The 22,991-nt window shown below is 38.9% G+C and overlaps 1 protein-coding gene across 3 annotated transcripts in view; it reads left to right on the forward strand.

Moving 5' to 3' along the window:
• The window catches only part of CPED1 (cadherin like and PC-esterase domain containing 1), a 281,302-nt gene extending 260,923 nt beyond the window's left edge, over window positions 1-20,379 (forward strand). For 2 of the 3 annotated variants that reach the window (XM_047694126.1, XM_047694128.1), the window contains 3 exons: window positions 94-181; window positions 4,440-4,586; window positions 18,428-20,379. In XM_047694126.1, the coding sequence (XP_047550082.1) occupies window positions 94-181; window positions 4,440-4,586; window positions 18,428-18,649 (457 nt within the window). In that variant the 3' untranslated portion in view covers window positions 18,650-20,379. Of the gene's footprint in view, window positions 1-93; window positions 182-4,439; window positions 4,587-5,977; window positions 7,480-18,427 lie in introns of those variants that run through there. The other variant, XM_047694127.1, reaches the window with a different exon arrangement.
• Window positions 20,380-22,991: the final 2,612 nt, after the last annotated feature.

The raw sequence follows: 22,991 nt of genomic DNA on the forward strand, positions 1-22,991 counted from the left end.
CCTAAAAGAATTCCATTGTATTTGTTTATGTAAGCACAAATACCAAGAAATGTAATCAAAGTTTATGACCTCAGAATTCTGATTACTTCTCAGGGAAAATTTACTCAATATCCTTGTGATCATCAAAACTTTGGGAATTGGATTTCATCTGCCAGTGGATGGATTGCATTTCTTGACACAGGTAGGCCCATTCCCTCTAGGCTACATGAACTTTATGGTGCCTGTAAGGATCTTTGTTGGTGTCTGAAAAAGGACCTACAAGGCATTATATAATAGTCAGCCACCTTAGTAAAAATCAAAGGAGATAATGTACTTAAGGATTAGGATTTCAAATCCGTTATACTTATTCCTGGAAATAAGGAGACCATGTCCCATTAACACATTGTGAATAATGCTTTGAACTCCTAAGACAAGAAAGGGGATGCCATGCTATAAAAAATAATGAACTGAGGGGTGGATGAGAGAGATTCATCTTTAAGTATCCCATTACCCCACCAACATTTCATACACCTTGAAAGACTCATGCTGAAACCACAAATGAAACTGTCAGTATCAATGAGTACTTTGGGAAAGGGTGGCTTTTTTGAAGATGATTTCTGACTGATTGCTTTAAAAAAAAAGTCTTTGAAGTAGTATCATTAGTTTTATCTTTGCTTGGATATTCAGAAAGGGGAAGAGTTAGAGGCCTCTGACCAGTTCTTATAGAAAAGCACTGAATAGAAGTCTAAGAAAAGGAAAGAAAAGGAAAAAGAAAAAAGAAAAGAAAAGAAAGGCAATATCTGTAAGTAAGAGAAGTAGCAGCACTTGTTTGAGCAAGGAGAGTTCAAGGACAGGCGGGACTGCATGCCTTTGCTCCAGGGAGCTCAGGTGAGATGGGAAGCTGTCCATTTACTGTATAAATTGAATGAGGGGTGTGTGTGTGTGTGTGTGTGTGTGTGTGTGTGTGTGTGATGTTGATCCCTCCTCGAGTTCCCCAGCACAGATGACACGATCCCCTTTGCCTTCTAAAACGTTGCCTGCCTCGGTGGCAGATCTCTGATCCAAAAGCAGGAGAACAGGTAGAATGTGGCCCAAGTCAGGGATCCAAATTCAGCCTCTCAGAGGTAGCGTGGGGAGGGGAAAGTCCCTTAAGATGAGTTGACGTATTTAATATCTGGGGTAGCTGAAGGGTTGGAGTCTGGATTAAACGACAGTTCCTTTTTAATGGTTTTGAGTTGAATGTCCTTGAATGTTATTTGAAGGCTACAGTCAAGGTTATAGTTCCTTCAGGAGGACTCTGCTTTGAGCCCCGACTTTACCCCTCTCAGGAACTGCAGTGCTTGTGGCTCCTACTTTTATTTAGGTTCCAAACTCAAGATTAGTTCATCACAGCAGACCGCAAACATTTCTGCAGCACTTTCTCTGTGCCAGATCCTTTGTTCAGTCGTATGCCTCCCAGCACGGCTTTGATGATCCCCATCAGTCTTCTCAAACAGAATGAAGACAAAAGGAGAGGAAAAATGGAGGGGAGAGGATAGAACAAAAGAGATAGGGATAGTTGCACGTGGAGGCAGAAAATAAGGCTGAACTCAGTTGTTGCTGGCCTGGCCATTCCAGAGCTTGCCTCTGCTCTTCTCCATAGACTTGCTACCCGTGCGTATGCACAAATGTGCACACGTGTGTAAACACTCATGCACGGACTGCTACTGAGCTCAGTCCTGCTGGGCAAGTTTCAGTTCCTCAAGCACGCCATGCTCTCGCTCACGTCCGGGTCTTTGAAATCACTGTTCCTCTGCGTGAAGCCCACTCTCCCACCACCTGTTCACCTGAACAACTTCCAATTACCCTTCAAGTGTTCGTTTACCACGGGCAGACTTAACGGATACACTAGACTGGATTGGCTACTCCTACCAGGAGCTCCTGTGAGAGAGTTTCATGTCTCTGTTTATGCCGCTCAACAGATACAATCCTTGGTTGTCTGTCTCCCCGGCTAGACTAATTTCTGTGAGAGCAAGGACCAGGGAGGGAGGGCTGCATTGCACACTCTGTTACCACAAATGCTAAACACCATCTTCAGCACATAGACTCTCAAAAAATATCTCATGCGAGAATGAGTGAGTGATACTTTATGGTTTGCCTCCTCCTAGATCGCCCCTTCAAGACTGAGACATTTATTCACCTGGGCCACTGGGGGTGTGGCCTGACTTTTGGCAGGAACTGCCTTTTGCTGGCCAGGCCCAACTTGCCAGTATAGGGGTACCCAGATTCAGCTCCCTTTACCTAGTTTGGGCCATCTTAGAGGAACCAGCTCTAGAACTCCCAGGGGGATCCACAAAACCCTCTCATAGAACTACATCACTTCCTTATAGGTGTTGATCCCCAAAACACTCTCCTCTTAGCTCCCTGCAGGCAAATTCCCATCTCAGGAGTCTGTTTCCCAGAGAACCAACCTTTGTTTAGAAAACTCTCTTTAGAACCTTCTTACTGTAAAGTTCCATATACCTTTCATATCTAGACAAATTAAAATTGAGAAAATACTTGTAACCGGACAAGACGTCTACAAACAATATTGAGCATCATTGTTCACATGATGGCATCAACCAAATTCACCTATGTTCCTTTCCTCTAGATTTCTTCTTTAGGAATTCTTCTATTCACTACTTTTATTTTGGGGGAAATACTCTTCCTTCGGTATTACCTGAAGATAGGTTTGCTAGCACAGTAAAGAAGACAGAAAATTAGACATATTTGTACTGCTGTTTTTTTTCTTGCAGTTGGGTCAACAAAAGCATGTGATTTGCTATTTCTTTTCTTTTCTTTTTTTGTTTTTAATTTTAATAACTTACTTGACAGTGAGAGAAAGAGAGAGAGAGCCCAAGCAGAGGGACTAGAGGAAGAGGGAGAAGTAGGCTCGGGAGCCCGATGTGGGACTCGATCCCAGGACCCCAGGATCATGACCTGAGTCAAAGGCAGAAGCTTAACCCACTGAGCCACCCAGGCATTCCTGTGATTTTCTTTTTCAATTGGAAAATGAAAAGAATTTTTATCCTTTAGAAAAGGCAAGAGCACTTTCCTTCCTCAGTCAGTTTGGGTTCTCCAAGAAACAGCAGACAGAATTAGCAGAGGAAGGGGATTTATTAGGCAGAATGTCCGGGAAGGATAAAGGGAAGGGTAGTGAGTAGGCAGGAAGAGTTTCAGGCCCCAGCACCTAAAGCATATCACTCAATCTCGCACCAAATAGTTTTGGAGTGTCTGCTCTATACTGGGCTCTGTTGGGCACATGGTTGGCTGTTATTGTCTGATACGAAGAGAGCGCAAGAAGGATGGATGAGGTAGGAAGAGTCTCGGACTACAGGTCGGTCTGAGAGCGTCCTAGCCTTGCTGATGAGGAATCCCAGAGTGAGAGTAGTTAGAGGAGAGGTTGCTCCTCTCCACAGTGGACCTGAATTGGACTTTCTGCCAAGCTCACTCATTGCTCTGGACATGTCTGGGGAGGGAGGGAAGAATATCATTCGGCAAAGCAGCGGCTGGAGCCTGCACTCAATGCCGTTCCCTGAAGCCCACCCAAAGCCCACTCCCCTTAAACCTCACTCTCCTCTGGAGCCCCTTCCTGATGTCTCGCTGTCCCTGCCCTCAGCTGGTCCCTCCTCCCCACTAGCCCAGAGGCTAGGATATTTACATCCAGTAAAGGTCTTAGTAAATGTTTACAAATGTTTTTCTCCAGTTAGAATGCAGCATCTGAGGAAGCAGGGGCCATGGTTTATTTATCCTTCTATTGTGGTCTCTTAGCACAGAGCTAAGCCCAAAACAGATACTAATAGTCAAATGACTAAATGAATAAGAATCCAAATAGAGGGAGATAGCCTTGATGATGTTCAAATTTTGACTTTTACAGTGAGAATTTTAAATATCTCAATGAACCTTTCTGGGGAAGAAACCTAAAAAGGTTAAAACATAGAAGGAAAAGTTCCAAACCGTGTGTCATTCTAGATATTTATGTGTTGCCGTTTTAGATACACGTAAACATTTGCGCTTATATTTTGAGTAAAAAACTGAGAAGACGTCTTTCTTTCAGAAATGCGTGTGAAATTAATTCTTCTTCTTGCAGTGGGACCAATCTGTAAAAACGATATTTACATGATTTCTACCTGAGTTAGTAAATCGTAAAACAATCCTCTTGATAAAAACTCTCAATCTGGGGCGCCTGGGTGGCTCAGTGGGTTAAGCCGCTGCCTTCGGCTCAGGTCATGATCCCAGGTCCTGGGTTCGAGCCCCACATCGGGCTTTCTGCTCAGCAGGGAGCCTGCTTCCTCCTCTCTCTCTGCCTGCCTCTCTGCTTACTTGTGATTTCTCTCTGTCAAATAAATAAATAAAATCTTTAAAAAAAAAAAAAAAACCTCTCAATCTAATTGAATTTAAATTAAAAAAAAAAATTCCCATTCTCCTCCGTTGCACTACAGAGTGAAGTTCAGAACTTATGGAAGGAAAATGTGATTATTCTGGATACCGCAAAAACCTATGGCTATGAAGTGGTTGACACATTTACTATAACGATGGGACGATACAAGGAGTTTTTGCAAGGGACATGCGGGTGCCATTTTCATGAGGTATTTATGCTGGCTCTTTATTTATTGTAGCTTTTGATTTTTTTTAAAATCTCTCATTATACCTTTAGTTTGGTTGTCCGTGTTATTTTGTATTAAAAAAAAACCATGTCGGGGTGGGGCGGAGATCAAATGAGGTTTTCAGCATCACTCACTCAAAGCATGTAGCAGTCACAACTGGAAGCGCTACAAAATAAGTTAAGAAAGAATTTGTTCTTAGGTAGACACTTAAAAACTAGGATCACCAGTCAATGCAAGCAGGAGGATGGAAACCTGGAGAGCATCTGCCTTTTCTAACAGACCCTGAACCTTCCCATCAGACATTGTGGCCAAAGAAGGTAGCAGGTCTTTGGTGGAGCTTGAAAATCAAGACAATTTAATGTGTTAAACTCATGAATGACCTTCTTCCATTGGTTGAGCCAATGCATTAAACAGGTGGACCTATGTTTTGAGTAGCCCTCCGCACCCCGTGGGGAAAATGATTTGATTTATAGTCATCAAATAGAATATAATATTATAATAGGCGAAGCTGATAAGGTGTTAGCAGAGGCAAGGGCAGGTTTCTTCCTCGGTCAGTTTGGGTTCTCCAAGACATAGCAGACAGAATTAGCAGAGGAAGGGGGTTTATTAGGAAGAATGTCTGGAAAGGATAAAAAGGAAGGGTGCTGAGTAGGCAGAAAGAGTTTTAGGCCCCAGCACCTAAAGCATGTCTCTCAGTCTTACAGCCCTTGTAAACCAGAAGGCAGTCGTTGGGTTGACTAGGGCAATGACAACTAAAGGATTCTTGGATCCCGTTTTCCAGCCGTAAAATGACTGTCAGAATCCATTTTGGTCCTTAGGTTTTTAAGGCTACCCAAGAGTTATTGACACTGTATTGGTTCTTCTAAATATTCTATGTTATATTTTTTTACATGTAATTGTGTATGACAAGTGCACCTGCATCTCAGGGACGCAAGAGCCTGCACCCACAGTGGAGAGCAGGGCATTTTCAGTTTTGATCTAGTAACTTGAACTTGGTCATGCTGTTGCAGAGAAGCTTCTATGCTGTAGGAGACTGTGTGTCTATTTCTTTCTTCCACCAAAAAAAAAAAAAAAATTACACTCTTTGAGTTCCTATCCTATCTGCAAAAAGTCAAGACTTAGAAACACAAGGGCAGGTAGCCTAGAAGAGAAAGAAATGATCTTGCCGCTGAGCCAGCCCAGTATCAGAGTTGGCTGCAAAAACAGGTCAGAGGTTGCCAAAATCCACATAAAATGGGGACTTTGAAAGACAACATACAGACCAGGTTTTTGCCCCTTTTAGAAAAGGTTTGTTTATTTACTTATTTTTATATAATGTGTCTTCAATTAGTATTTGAGAGGGAAGGGTATCTGTTTTTCTTCTTCATCTTTAGTTGCTCTGGAAGCCTAAAAAGGAGAAGTCTTCCAGAGATTCCCAGCATGGCTCCAATTAAAAACAGAAGATGCCCTTCCCACGTGATTGCATTGCATGTGTCTCCTGCCACAGCACTAACCAGTGACACTAGTAGTCATGGAATTCGAGGACTGCAACAAAGACTCTTTGAACCACCACAACTAGAATATTGGCTTCTAAATATTACTAATAAAATCATCTTTGATTTGCATAACAATGATTTAAGCATTAAGTGAAATTATGTCACTTATTTGATTTTTTAATTATGTGCAATGATTGTGTATAAATTGTTTTTTAAGCCCTATTTCTAACGTGTGCTGACTTGGCAACTACCTAGGTATCATCGAAATTATCTCAGCTGATTCTGAAACAGTGTTATCCATGTTGAAGTTTTCTTATTTGAGCTAAGATACTTGTGGGAGCATTTGCCTTTCTACCGCAGAATGATCAGATCATCTTTCTGAAACTGACTCTCTTCATCACAAAGTCTCTAACCCATTCATCACTTAGGCATAATTGTCACTTAAGTCTTGAGCAGTATGTACTACTTGTACCTCAGGAAGTTTCTAGTGCCGACACTGATGTTTTATAATCTCTCCAAACCATCACCCAACATCTTAAATCACTGTGAGCTTCCTATAAACAATCAAGAAAATCTAAAGGCCCTTACAAAGGATGATTTGATGGTTAATGTACCAAGCCAGGGAAAAGTACATTATTGGTCTCATGCAAACCATACTGAAGGGCAGAAATCTATTAATAATAACCATTTTTGCCTCTATGCTCATCTTATGAGCTGGCAAAGCAATTTGTCATACAGTAAGACCAAGAATTAAAATCAGCTGTGCTAAAACCATAAGAATTTGAGCCTTGTATCTTCTAGTGTTCAATCAAACTATTCCCACAAAAGATTCACACATACCTGAGAAGGATTGCTATAATCATTATAGTAAGATCTTGATGTGTCCTCTTTGATTTGTGGTGGGAATTCCATCATAGACATAACAAACTTACTTCAGTGGGGTTCTTGTCACCAAAGGTCTTGGGGGCAACTTTTTCATCTGTCAAGACACCGAGAGAGAGGATATGTTGCCACCATGAATCTATAAACACTTTCCCAACTGGTGTGCATTAGTTTTGACTACAATGTTCTTGCTGATTAGAAAAGCAGGTGTTTCTCTTCATGGGCAGAAATGGAATTTTGTTTTCGCAGTGTTTGTGCAGGACAACAAACAGGATCCAGGTAGCTTTTGCCCAAGAGTAGTTTTGGATAGTACCTTTAGTTATGTGGCAAACATCTGCTATGAGCAAGCTAAAACCTGGGAAGGATACAAAAATATTATCAGCTCAGACCTGGCTGCAGGAGGGACAAATCCACAACTGTTATGTGATTATTAATTAGTCTAATCAGCTGTATAAACCTTACATGAGATCTCTGTTTTCTGGCAGGCATACTGCTTTTGACTCAGTCCAAAGGGAGGGGGAAAATATCCCTCTGGCATTACTACCCAACTCTAATAACCCCAAGTTTCCTTTGATTCTGGCACCATGGAAAGAAGAAAGGATTTTCAATTCCTTGTCAGAGATGATTTCCCCTTTATTGTTTGATCTTCATCTTATACTCTTTATTATTTGATTTTAATTAGGTAAACAAAAACTTAGCTGACCTAGAAAAGTTTGCCTTCTATGTGGTGAGCTTGAAGTTTTTCCCTTTTTCTTCAAAGTTTAAAAGTTTGTCATAAACACAAGGAAGAAAAAAACCTTTAGCATGGCTATTTTTAATAAATTAGTAATGGCAATTTAATTCAACAAATATTTGAGTGTCTATGTGAGCTCTCTACTAACTACTATAAAATGAGTTAGGAGAACATTTTTTAGGGTTCCCTTGAATATCTCAAATGTAACATATCCCCAACATGCAATTCTGTGTATTGTAGAACATCAGTTAAAATCAGGGCCTGGGGAAGGTGGGCTAGGGCCAGATCATGGTAAGAGCTTAGATTTCATCCTATAGGTAAGGAAGAGCCAACGAAAGTTTTATAGAGAAGTGAGATGGTCACATCTTTGTCTCAAATAACATTGAGGGGGGAAGACGGAGACAGAACTGAGTCTGGGAGAGAAATTAGGAGACGTTTTCAGAAGTCCTGTGAGAGAAGATAAAAGCTTGCCCAAAACCGGGACAGAGACTGCGAGCATGAGGGAGAAGGAGACAAACGCAGGCCCTATTTTAAAAGTAAAATCTGTAGATCTTATCTGCAGCATGGGGGTGTAGGAAGAATCAAAGACGACTCCTAACTTGGGTGATGAATTAGAGCTGAACCAGCAACTGAGTCAGAGGATGACTGAGAAGGTACCGGCTCAGGGAAAAGATGACGATTCGGTTTTGAACATGTTGTGTTTGAGATGCCTGTAGGACATCCAGGTGGAGATATCTCACAGGCAGTTGGCTACACAAGTCTGAAGCTCGAGGGGCAGGGTGCGGCTGGAGATAAAAGGTTGGAAGTCATCAGAAAACACAACAGTTGCAACAATGAAGATATATCATCCAGAGAAAATGAGCAGAGTAAGAAGAGTGAGGAACTCTTGGAAATGTCAATATTTAAGCAAAGTTTGCAGAAACAGGAGCCTTTGAATTTAGAGAATAAACTGATAGACGAAAACTCTAGTGGAGTGTAATACCATGGAAAGCCAAAAAGTGAAAATTTGTAGGGAGAGATCAAAACAGCATTACTGCTGTCAAATGTAATGGATAGATTTATTAAGATAAGGATTTTTACATAGTCATTGATTTGCATTAAGAAGGTCCTTTCTGATCATGCGGGAATAATTTCAGTAAAATATTGGAGGCATGAATTAAACTACAGTAACTGAAGAGGTATAAGAAATGAGACAAGGAGGGGCATCTGGGTGGCTCAGTGGGTTAAAGCCTCTGCCTTCAGCTCAGGTCATGATCCCAGGACCCTGGGATCAAGCCCCACATCGCATTGGGCTCTCTGCTCAGCAGGGAGCCTGCTTCCTCCTCTCTCTCTCTCTGCCTACTTGTGATCTGTGTCTGTCAAATAAATAAATAAATAAATAAATAAATAAATAAATAAATCTTTAAAAAAAAAAAAGGAAATGAGAGAAGGAAGCTGGTTAAAACCTTTCAACAAGTGAAAATAAGAATAAAGGAAAGATACCGGATTCAGAAAAGAAAGTGGTCTGGGAGCAGTTTATAGGAGGAACTACTTCTCATGTTTATGGGCAGAAAGGGAATAATCAATACTTAGGGTTACATAAGGAAAACAGAAGGGCATAAGAGGAAGGTCCTTGGTAATGTGGGAGAGGATCAGGTCAAGGACACTGTAAATCGTTGGAGGGTGCTGATAAATGAATGAGGTTGGCTGCAGTTTCCTTCTTCTCTATCATTTACTTGCCCTGGACTTCTGCAATATTTCCATCTTGGAAGCTTCACTTTCAATTTCTCAAATTCATCCTTTACTTCCCCACCAGGATGTTTCTGTGGTTCCAATCCAATGTTGTCATTTGACACCTTTCAATGGCCTTATCACTAAAGAGGAGTCACAGGAGTTTCACTGCCTACCATTCCTAAACCCCTTTTGGGGGAAAGTGATCCTAGACAATTTTTTTTTCCCCCAGTGCTCAGTCTGTTGTCTCCAAGAATTCTAGCTTTTTCTGCCAGGTGATTAGATTACAAATCAGTGCTGCTGAGAATGAATTCAGATGAGATGTTGATCCGTAAGTATCTCATGGGTTTTTTTTTGCAATAAACCCTCATTTCGGGGGATTTACTACCAAAGCTTTAAGAGCCAAGCTAAGATGGACTCTGAACTGCCTTGATTAACATTCCCTACTCTATGTTTTGATGTTCTAGCCTAGTGAAAACAGGATCTGTGGTTTGGGAAACTCTGTACACCCCTCTACTGTAAAGATTCTCAAATAATATTAGTATTTTAAATGATCCAAAAAGCCCTTACAGCAAAGAAACTATTTAGCTTCATTTGACCCAGTTTTTCTCAAACATTTTGACCACAGAACCACTTTCCTTTTATTCATAACAACTATTAACACCTCACTAAACACACTTTGGAAAAACTAGCATAGAGGATAAGGTAAAAAATCATGTGGGGAATACAGATTAAATGTGGCAGAATGACCACAAGCATTTATCTTCTCTTCCACTTGAAACTCCACCAAAAGACCTTAAAGACATTAAGCTATTCACCACCGTTCCCCACTAAGACAGAATAAGGAATAATTCATAATGGCAAGAAATCTGAATTCATTCTAAGAAGTTTAACTTAGCCTGCAAAGGAATTAATAGAAAACAAAATAAATTTTACAATGTAAAATGTGAGAGAGGAGAATCCCCAACTAGAGGCGAAACACACTTGCCCACAGATCCTCTGAATGGCCCAGGCCTGAAGGGGGGTGGGGGGGAGTAGGGGCAGAAGAAGGCCAGGCTGAGACACAGGTCAAAAAGTCTATATGCAAAATTGGTGGACCCCTCACCCCACCACATGCAGCCAAGAACCTACATCCATAGATATGATTTCTGTTAAAATTGAACATCAGAGATGGACTCAGAAACACAGGTACAGAAAAGAACAAATTAATCTAGAGGCCGAAATCAGAAAAATGAAAGGGAAACTTGGCCCCTGAAGGGCAGAGCTCCTATACTTTCTCCCCAGACCCTGTGGAATACCAGCAGACCAGCAGAAGGGCATAGACGGGCACGCACCACCTCAGACAAGGGGTAGAGGGTTCCTCTGACAAGAAATTGAGTGACCCAGTGGAGGCTCCCCTTTCAAAGGCCCCAGTAGTGCCGAGCGAATCCCGACAGTGAAGCCAGCGGTTGGAATGTTGGTCCACACAAATTGTTTCTAAGTGACATTTTAGTGCCATATGCTTAAGTAAAACCAGAGAGACAGATGGAAACAGATACCTGTGAGTGAAGGTCAAAATAGATTCCAAGACCCAAAAAGTACATGGAACTACGGCAGGGTAGGAACTTAGCTTGTAATCCATTGAACAAATGAAGGTCATTCAAATTATATCAAGAATTCAGTGACATGACTATCCAACCACTTAGAAAACAGAGTTTGAAACGGGACTTAGTCTCTGGAGAACTGCCGAGGAGTACAAGAGGGAACCACAGTTTCACTGGATATGGTAAACTGCTGGTCTCTAGCTCCTTCTAATCAGTCTCCCCACCTCAGAGCAGAATTCGTCCCCAGAGCTGGAAACTGAGGCCTGTCTGAGGGGCAGAAGTTAAAAAGGCTGAGCTGTCAGAGTAAGAAGCCCTGGAGATTGGGAAGTAGGGGAAGAGACAGAGACATTGCAAATCTGGAAACACCAAAAGCAAAAAACAATTCCTCATTCCTAAAGAAAACTTTAGTCTTGCCTTCTAATCCTCAGCATCTTTGACCCATTCAGAAATTGGACTCCCTTCAGTCAAAACATAGCTTATTTCATGTGGCCATGATTAAATATTAGGGGGGGTAGATGAAAAAAAAATCATTATTATCTGTAAAAAATTGCATGATTTCCTGAAATGGAACTATGAATTATAAGGACTGGCTTCTAGCTGTTGTTTGTTGCTTTATTTTTATTCCATTTCTGTGAATTCTTGGGCTACTTTTTCAGCTGGTTGTAAATTTGGTGACTGGATCTTGGATTGAATGTCATGTCTGCAGTATGACTATACCAAATAAAAAGTACTTCAATCGTATGCATTTATCTTAAAAGACCACACGAGCACATTTTGGTCAATGTCAGGTTTTCCAGCCTTGGAAAGCTGTTACTCTCATTCCTCTTCCTATCCCATCCATGTCCATGGAACACGTTTATAATCAGAACATCCCCCTTAATCCAGTCTAGAGAGATTTTGGAACACTTGCCCCACTGAAAATTGTTTTCTATTTTGTTCTGTGGATCTGGAACCACATCAGAAGTTCCTTGGGTGTTACTCAGGTTGAGATCGGTTTTAGGAAAGGTATTTGCTTTTAATATGCCTGACACGTTTCCAATTCACCAAGCTCTCCCTTTTTGTACTGACTTTTTGAAAATTCAAAGTTATTTTAGATGCAACAGTTAATTGACATGGTAATATACTCATTCTGATTAATATTTATGTGAAATCAATTTTGAGTGTTAAAGTTACATGCATTTAATAGTAAAAGTTGCAATGTGGATTTTAGTGCGTAATTTATTAATAGATTTTCATTTGTTTGGCTAGTCCTACGATAGCCAGAGGACAAAGCCGGTCAAGTTGAACTGTAGCCATTTGTATGCCTTCTAAAATGTTTGTGTGCCCAAGTCTTTAATTATGTGGAGATGTGGAAAGATCTACAATCATAAGCTAGGAGGTCTCTTAGCATATAGGAAACCTATGAAAAAGTAAAAGTTACTTCTGCATGTCTAAGCACAGAATTCTAAATTCTTATTACACTGAGTCACAGAAAAATGTGGTCATCTCCATATTCTATAATATGTTATCATGACAGCACTTGATTCCAGCACCAAAATTTCTCCTTTCTACGTTTCTATAGTTAATATATTAAAACTATGTTGTTGTTCTGAAACACTGTAATCTTTACTTGAAAGTCTATGTCTACATGTAACTTCATCTAAATGTGAACACTGCTGTGAGGAAAATAATTTTTGTTATTACACTTTTACTTGTGATTATAGAGCAATGCTGATCTGACCAGGTGATCACACTTCACGAAGACCAATTTTCCGTCACTCTCATTTCCTCATTTTAAATATAACTTGACAGGTAAACTCACAAAAAGAAAATAAACAGCAATGCATACACACAAAGCTAAAGACAGAGTTACTTTGGATCATTTGACAGTGTCAAAAGAATTGCCATTTAACATTTGTGTTTGGAATAATGTAAACATGCAGCCAATCACATATATGTGCATCACTTAACTGTGTGTAATAGTTCCTTATCCCTCTGGATAGACATGTCTCTTTCTCAGTGCTTGAGTTATAGGTACCCAAATTTAAAGAAGCATTTGGCAGCATCAAACAGAATTTGTCTCTTTCTGAGGTGACCACCAGACAGAAGCATCTAGGGTCTTGTCTTCGGTTCAAGGCCTAACTCTTTCACTGGTGTTTTCCAATAGCTCACTTTTATTGTTTATTATTATTATTACTACTGTGCCCCGGAGGTAACCTAACATTTGTATTGCTAACATCTCTCTTTCAAAGCCACATTCCACTTGACACTTTATTTGGATTTTAATAATCCCAAATGGTCCTCTGATTTTTGGGAAGGACCCAAATGGGCACATTTCCACACAAGAGATCAAAGGAAAGAAGCAATTAGCTCTTCATTGTACAGGTAACAAACATCTTTCACTTGCATAACATTTCCAAGCCTAAAAACTGTAGCTAAGTTCTTTTCCTTCACTTTAGAATCCGTAAGAGTAGGTAAATTAAAGTAATATTTTGAAACTTGGAGATAGTAGTTTGACAGCAATGCTGCATACTGAATTTAACAAATAAGTTCAAGGAATAATAGCTCTGTGAACAGATGAGCATAACTTCGATAAATTAGTACTAAGTAATGTACGAAGGAACTATTCATTACATGGAAACAACATGGTGCCTGACCTTGGGGAGTGAGTCTCAGACAATGTCTTTGAAGTCATTTCATTCTTGTTCTTACTTCAAGTATCTTAGACATGTGTCTTTATATAGCCCCCTTGAGGGGAGCGACCATGTCTGAATTACTCCATGTGTTTCCTCGCAGAGAGCTCTGAAGATTGAAAGTTGGATACAATGTAGAAAAAAATAAATCATTAAGTCATCAATAACTCATTTTAATTTTATAAGATAGGCATCATTTTGTTCCTCTTCTGCTGTTTTTCTATTGTGAAAGGATTAGACAAACTCTTGCTAACTGTAAAAATATAAAAATAACTATATACAATAAAAACAAAAAATTCCTGCCTTTAGGGGCACCTACATGGCTCAGTCAGTGGAGCAGGAGACTCTTCATCTCAGAGTCGTGGGTTCAAGCCCCACATTGGGTGTAAAGAATACTTAAAAATAGAATCTAAAAAATAATTCCTGGGGTGCCTGGGTTGCTCATTTGGTTAAGCATCCAACTCTTGATTTCAGCGCAGGTCATGATCTCAGGGTTGTGAGATCAAACACTGTGTAGGGCTCCAGGCTGGGTATGGACCCTACTCAAGATTCTCTCTCTCCCTCTGCCCCCTCCCCACCCTCACACACATGTGTGCTTGCTCTTCCTCTCTCTCTCAAAAAAAGAGAGAGAAAATTCCCATCTTTTGATCATATACACCCATTAAGTCTCACTTCTTTGCCCACTGGAGATTCTATTAGCAGTTTGGTACATATCTCCATTTTAAACATACACTCTTGACTTTAATTCCAAGTCATTAAAACTCTTAGGCTGTCAAATTTATGGTCACTAGATTTATGTAACACTGGGCTTTATTTAGAACTACCTTACTGTTCCGTAAACATTTTAAGGAAAGAATAGCAGTTTATGAAATGCACTTTAATGTAGTACGAACATTCCTATTTTTTCTATCACAGTATTGAATTCTGCTTATACTTGGCTGATGCAACCAATAAATTGGATCTATGGTAGGCTGATGGTAGACTCAATTAAAATCGATGAGTGAACATCTGGAATTGAAAAATCCCACGTCATCACTGTTTTTCCCCCCTTCCCAAATGGTCTTGGTTATTTTCTTACATTTATTCTTCAAGATGTGCTTTAGGATTTCCTTGTCATGTCCCCCAAATACTGCTGTGATTACAGTTGGAATAGCATTTTCATTAACCTGGGAGGATTTGACCTGGTGTGTCTTTCCATTTGTTAATGTTTTCCTTTTATTAAACTTTGTGTTTTCTGCACCTGCACAATAGCTGAACTGAATGAAATTGTTTTCGTATTGTAATGGGATCTTTTCTCCAATATATTTCTTATTAATTATTGATAGAATATAGAAATGCTATATGATTTGTAAATATTAACTTTATAATATCTCATTATTTTTCGGTAGCTTCCTTTGGGGTTTCAAGGTGAACAATCATATAGTTATAAATAATTCTTGGGTAATTTCCTATAACAAAATGTTTCATAATGCTAAAGCTTGCATTACTGAAATAAATTCTATGTGCTGATGGTATAGCTCAGAATACTGCTGGATTTTTTTAAAGGCTCTGGATTCCATTTACAGTAACATTTAGGAGGACTTGTCACATCTCTATTTTGACAAATCAAAATTGAAGTAATTCTTTCTCTGTAGGTTTGTCACTTTTCAGGGGTCAGTGTCAGGGTAATACTGGCTTAACCAAGCCAGTATTAAGACACTTAGTGTCTTTGATTATTTCCTGCAAAATAGCTTTCAAAGGAAACTAACTGAATTAAGTGTTGTTGGGCCCAAGCCCTGAGATAGACGTGTAGAAATCAGTCTTCAATAACATTTACCAGCACTGGCATTATGAGAGGCATTAGGCTGGCCCTCAGAAGCAGGAGGAGACCCCTAGTATCCCGTCTCCCTTTCTCAGAGACCACCTGAGTGGTTTAAAAATAGAAATACATTATTGGGGCGCCTAGGCAGCTCAGTGGATTAAAGCCTCTGCCTTTGGCTCCGGTCATGACCTTGGGGTCCTGGGATGGAGCCCCGCATCCGGCTCTCTGCTCAGCGGGGAGCCTGCTTCCCTTCCTCTCTCTCTCTACCTGCCTCTCTGCCTATTTGTGATCTCTGTCAAATAAATAAAATTTAAAAAAAAAAAGAAATACATTATTAACCTTCCCATGTGATCGGGACACGACTCTTGAGTAGATGCTGTAAGCTTCAGCAAATACAGTGGAAATACATATTTTTGTATTATCTCTTTTATAAATCACATTCGAGATTGCTATAAGCATCTACACTATCATTATCCAACATGTGTGCTGCAGCATGAACTGCAACACGAAACACTGAAATAATTTTTAAAGAACTATATAACCTTTTGCAATGGGATGTATTTTTATCTGTTTTGCATTTAATTAGCATGCTGATCATCTGGCATTTGCAAAAACCAAACCTGAAGATAAAATTATATAAACAAAAGTAACCTTATTTTGGCTTCGGAATGCTGAGATAATATTTTCCCAGGGTTGAATGTAATATTTATGCTTAAGTGTTTCCTTAAATAAACTTCCTTAAAAATGTTCACTAATCTTGCTATCGTTGAATACACACCTCCTCCGAAATGGACAGAACCTTCAGAAAAACATTGGTGCACCTCCCAGCCGATCATATTTAAAGTTGTAGGATAACCAAACAGGGGTGCAAAGAGCTACACGTTAACTTACAACCTTGGGACCTGGAATATTAATCAGTGGTTAACTGCAAACTGAGCTCTGATTTCCCATCCATTGGGATTCCTTACCACAACCCACTGATTTCACTGGTCTTAAGAGTCACTTCATCTGAGGGCCTGATCATAAAAAACTAAACGTCCCATAGCCACAGGAAAACAATTCGTTTCTTTGGGGTTAGCAGGGTATAATTGGTTTTCAAATGCATTGCCATTACATTTTTTCTTCAAAATGGGAATAGCTTCAACGTTTTTATGATTATAAAGGAATGCACATTTGTCGTATTCAAATTAAAAAGGCAAGGCCAGAAGTTACAAAGAATACGTTTTAAATCACCTATAATTCCTCTACCCAAAGATCACTACAGTTAACATTTTGGTTTAGATGTTTACAGAATTTCTACTCAAATAAATCTTCTAAAAGGGTTCATGCTCGCTCGTACATAATAACTAAAAATACTCATCTTCAAAATAGCTTGTTTGCTTAAATACTCTGTATTTTTGAGCTGTTTTCATTTTATTCTCTTATATGTAATTTAAAAAATGTGGCTCTACATCATCATAATCATCATATAGCACTTAAAGGAATTTTAAAAATCCATGAAAGCTAGTGTTGCCTTAATTGATTGATGACTAATATATATAGTTTATGTGTCAGTACTGATCAAAAATAATGTCTTGCAATTGTATTAAAAATTAATAATTAATGGAGCGCCTGGGTGGCTCAGTGGGTTAAGCCGCTGCCTTCGGCTCAGGTCATGATCTCAGGGTCCTGGGATCGAGTCCCGCATGGGGCTCTCTGCTCAGCAGGGAGCCTGCTTCCCTTCCTCTCTGCCTGCCTCTCTGCCTACTTGTGATCTCTGTCTGTCAAATAAATAAAATCTTTTTAAAAAATTAATAATTAATAAATTGAATTAATGATTTGTTATTCATTTGTGAACACACCTCAAATATCTTTGTCAGTATTTTCTCTCCTCCCCACCTCCCAACCCTCCCCACAACCTCTGTTTTGATCCCTTCCTGATTCCCTCTGACTGTTGGTATTAACAACCTGAGTCACATTAACCCAATGATTAAAACTGGCAATTATACTACTTCTGAAACTAATAATGCAGTATGTATTAATTAATTGAATTTAAATAAAATTATAGGGTAGCACCAAGGCAATTTTTTGTAAACCATACAAATGGACTATAAATATGACCTCTTTGTTTGGGGGTGTGTGTGTGTGTGTGTGTGTGTGTGTGTGTGTGTGTTGATATTCATGAAATATCTGTAAATGGAATCACAAAGAAATTAGTATATGTTGTTTCTGGGAAGCCAACTGAGTGACGGGGTAGGGAGGCAGAGCTGGGGAGGAAATTTTTCTTATATATCCTCTTATGCTTTATAAATGCTTTATAATTCTGCTTATTCAAAAAAGTTTAACATAAAATTTACATATGTACAAACATATATAAATTTATTAGCTTAATAGGGCATGGTCTATTTCTACAGATTCTTTACTAACTTACTAACTTACTAAGCACCCAGAAAAAGGAAACCACTAATTGTAAGTGTCAGCTTATGGCTGTGCAATGGATAGTATTTTTCTTCTCTCTACAAATAGTTTTAATTTCCATTCTATAAAAGGGTGCCATGGCAGGTTTGGAGGACCATGTCTGAATCAGTGACCCAGCAAAGGTCCAACAGCGTCTTTTCTATATGTTAGTATCTAGCTTAAGTACACATACACGGACACACACAGACACAAGCACAGACAACAGTGTGGTAGAGAAACCATCTAAAATTATTCCTCAGCTGCATTGGGGCCAGCTGCCCTGAGGTAAGGAAAATGGCAGAAATTCTAATTCCAACGTTAATTTTTTTTGTTTTGTTTTGGCTTTTTGGTTTTTGGGGGGTTTTTTTGGAAAGATAACTTTCTCTGGCTCTTGGTTATATAGATCACATGTATACCCTTTAGGCAACGTCCACGTGATACACATGCTACCGAATTTGTGAGTTAATTCTACTACTCGATGCAGAGCTTGAATGTCCTTGATTGTAACTATTTTTTGCTCTTTATTTGCAGGTAGTGAAATCAAAGCTATCCAAAGAATATCACTTTATTAAAATGAAACAATCAAATAATCACATTGTAGGGAAATATTTCAGCAATCAAAGCAAACTACGACGACGACGACAAGACCCTGTAACAAATTTTCAGTCCCCCTATCATGTCAGAGGTCCAATTAATCAGGTTTGCTCTGAAATCCTTCTCAGCAGGATGTGTGTGAGTGAAAGAACTGTGTAGACTCCCTGCAGGACGCCCGAACTTGGAATTGGAGGCAAGCCACTCACTCACCTGGGCAGTGGTCTCAGAACCCAATCCTGTATGCCACGTGTATTTGGACCGACTGCACACCCAGGAACCCGGGCACACACATACACACCAACACACGCGCGGCTAAAAAAAAAAGTAATAATAACACTTTTTTCCCACAGCTTTGTAAGGTTGAGGTGTGCACTTGAAAATCATGTGTCTTCAAGGGGAAAGCTAGAGCTAGAGAAAGGTTACTTGAAGTATAATCGTGAATTAGAACCACTGTGGGCTAGGTATTGCATTGTGATAATAAGGAGAAATAGAGACACTTGAATTATGTGGACAAAAAAGATAAAGCTCTTGAGATCGCGTTATCTTCTTTCTTGGTACGTGAATACTGAAAAGAAGAAAAAAGCAGTTACATTCCACTCGCAAGTAGGGATTGTGTTTGTGTCCTCTACCGGGAGAAAATGTGAGCTCTATGATGGCTTAGGCTTTGTGAATCTAATGTTTATGAAAAATATGTCTTCCTATACTTCTTAAATTTTACAATCGAAAGGAAAAGAACAGGGATGCTCCACGAGGAATTCAAAAAGATTCTATGAGAGATAGGAAATGTAATATTTTACAATTAAAACACCAATGCATTTAACTTTGCACTCTTTGTCCTTTTCATAAACATTCCCTCCTACCCTGTCTGTGAACTTGGATGGGTAACTGCAGTCTAAGTTGATTAAATATGCAATTTTAAAGTGTATTATTTTATTATGTTTTACTGACGATATCCGTTAAGAAAGCTTTTGTTTGCTGTTAGAATCCTGGGTAATTTAAGATTACATTTTATGCAATATTTTCAAAGGATTGGCCATTTGCAAGTGCAGAGGAGTTTATTTTCATACAACATGTGTATATGCCCACAAACATTGTGTCACTGGTAACTATATTTTGATTTACCTAATACAAATTTAGAGTAAGCATAAAATTATTTTTTCATTAAAACTGTGGCATACATACACAACATGTCCAGTTCTAGTATTGAGAACTTTCTCTTCTATATGTTAATTTCAAAATAGTGAATTTCCTTATTTTTCAAGTTCTTTGTTGTGAGCTATCCCACAGTTAAAACTGGCTTTTAAAGGATTGTTTTTCTTTTGGGGGGAAAAATAAACCTGAGAGGGTTATTGAATTCATGTTACAAATACCTCAATTTCATTACCATACCCAAAAAAGACTATTTTGATCAATCAGTTCCTTTGTATGAATATCCACCTCTTTAAATACTCTATTTTTATATATATTTTTATATGGAAGTAAACGTGAATTTATATTTAACAGTCTTAAATTATATTTAAACACAGCTATCACTTGATATAAACATATCTGCCTTTGACAGATGATAGATTTTTCTTTAATGGTACAGAATTACCCTTTCAAATGAAAGATTTTTCGAATACCTGCACCTATAGTAAGCACCATATTTAGGTTTTCGATTTTTTTTAATGACATAAAATGTTGCCAATTCATGCAGCCTCTCCAGCGTGTTTTAATGTATTACATGCTCTATAACAGGATTATAGCGTAGATGTTTCTTGTAATTTACTGTCAACCGAACTATAATAACTGTCTGACTGAGGTTAGTCTGGCATTTACCTCTTCACTGTTGAAATAATAGATTTTAGAAACAAGTGTAATAAAACTAATAATAAATGTCTTACTGGTGATAGTCTGTGTTCAGAGAGTATCTTTTACTTTCCTTTTTACTGGAGGTATATCACCATACAGGGTCTACTTGGCAGACATGTCATCATACAGATTCAACTATTTGAGTGTGGTTTAATAGGATAACCATCTAGTTTTCTTCAATCCTGATGTCCTCCGCATGTTGATCAGATGAACTCCCTGCTGTACAATGACCAAAACTTTTGAACACAGTGCCGTGAAGAACTATTTTTTTTTCTTTTTAAAAATAAGGTACTGAAATGTTAGGAATTGTGTAGTTACTCCTTAATTGAAAAAACACATTTTATTTTATGTTGGGGAGATAGGGGTGTGTATGTGTGTGTGTGTGTGTACTTGTATGTGCTTAGCAAGTTCATAAATTGAGTGGGGAAAATAGGAATAGGTATTTAAGCATATTTTTAGATGTAAAACTTGAAGTATATTATTTTTGCTAAGAATGGATTAGTATCCAATCTAAACAACTCAACTAAAGAAAACATTGACAATATTACAAGTCAAGAATAACTACGTAAGCATTTCCAAGCATCACTGTTGACGTCGTGTGTGCACATGTATGGGCAGTCAAGAGCACAGTGAGCTCTCTGCCAGCCGTCCAAGTAGGTGAACAGGATCCTGGAGGGACATATGAAAAAGGAGGGCTCACTGATGTCTGCCAGTTGGGCTCACACTTAGGTCATTTGATCTTCCTCCTGTTGAATGCCCCTGTGCCTAGCAGTCACCTCTACAAAACAATAATTTCCACTTAGATAGCACTGGAAGAAGTCACTGGTTGTTGACATGGAAATAGTGCTGGTAATGTTTATGTGCAAAACAGAATGCTGTTTTGCATTTGTTTTCCTCTTTCAGTGCCATTTCATGCAAGGATTTCAACAAGAAATGCAGAAACGGGTAAAAAAATAAATACATATAACCCACTAAGAGTTATTTCAAAGCTGTAATGCTTTTTGGCACAGTGGGGAGATATGGTGGAGTCTAATACAGATTAAGGTTAAGAGCCAAGAAAGACAGTGAGGGATAGGGTCTTATTAAATATTACCTTATGGGCTCCTTAAATTGAACAAATACTGAAAGAATCATCAGTATCTGAAATTGTTCCCTGTGAATTTTCACCTTACAAAAAGAAACAAAAAATGAAAAGTGTCATCATCATCAGTGGCTAGAATTATTGTATTTAAAATGAACAAACAGGGGCACCTGGGTGGCTCAGTCGGTTAAGCGCCTGCCTTTGGCTCAGATCATGATCCCAGGGCCCTGGGATCCGGCACTTCATCAGACTCTCCCTGCTCCATGGGGAGCCTGCTTCTCCCTCTCCCTCTGTCTGCCGCTCTGCCTACTTGTGCTGTCAATAAATAAATGAATAAATAAATAAATAAAATCTTAAAAAATAAAATGAACCAACATAAATTTGAACAGGCTCATATGGACTGATAACTTCAAAAATGTATATCCAAGTGCAAAATGATACTACAGCCAATTCTACCATTTTGACTGGATCCAGGAGTCCTTGCTCCACAAATACTACTGTAGCCTTTTTCTTTTCTTAATGTGTACTTAAAGTTCAAATGATTTTGATTGCTCTTGGAAACTAAAGCATTTTGATAGATCACTTTAACTTAGGGGGATTAACCAGAAGTTGTCAAAAGACCCGAAGACCTCCTAAAGCCAGCAGGATCGTGCCAGGGCCTCCAAACTCGATTTTGCATTTGGCAAGGCTTCCAAGGTTTCAAACTGTCAAAGAACCTTTTATCATGTTTTTATTGCTGCAGTAACTGCTATTATCAACTTCCATATTTCTTTTATGATTCTGTCACTTGGTGTAGGGAGCAGTAGAACTCATTTTTTCTAACTGATATAGAACATGCAGTCCTCCTAAAATGGGGCTCCATTTGTTTTCTTTATGCTCATTGAAATATAAAGAATTGGTTTTACGGCTCTATCAAATGTTGGATCTCTATGCTTTAACACACCCAAGACATAATCAAAACACTAATTCTTAAACATATCAAGAATATTTACAATTTGTAAGCATATTTGCAATGAAATGAAGATAATTACTTAAACCCAACTAAGAGAAAGAACAAAATTAAACAACTGCTTTTAAATTTTATTTTTTATAAACATATATTTTTATCCCCAGGGGTACAGGTCTGCGAATCGCCAGGTTTACACTTCACAGCACTCACCATAGCACATACCCTCCCCAATATCCATAACCCCACCCCCCCAACCCCCCTCCCCCCATCAACCCTCAGTTTGTTATTCCCAATCCCATCTTGTTTCATTTACTCTTCTCCTACCCCCTTAACCCCCCATGTTGCATCTCCTCTCCCTCATATCAAACAACTGCTTTTAAAGAAAACAACAAAAAGGGGGGCTTTGTATGCCTACAAGGTCGTCGTATTTAGGTAGATTACGTTTTGAATTTGATCTATGCCGACGGGCTGGTTATGAGACGTAATATATCTAACCAAGACATTCTTCTTAGGAAATTTATATATAGGGTCATATCATTATTTTTATTACATGAAAAAGTAATTCTTATAAAACTTATTGAAATGTTTTGATATTTTTAAAAAGCAGAGTAATTGTAATT

This window comes from Lutra lutra, chromosome 11 (assembly GCF_902655055.1).
Source record: "Lutra lutra chromosome 11, mLutLut1.2, whole genome shotgun sequence".
NCBI classification, from domain to species: domain Eukaryota; kingdom Metazoa; phylum Chordata; class Mammalia; order Carnivora; family Mustelidae; genus Lutra; species Lutra lutra.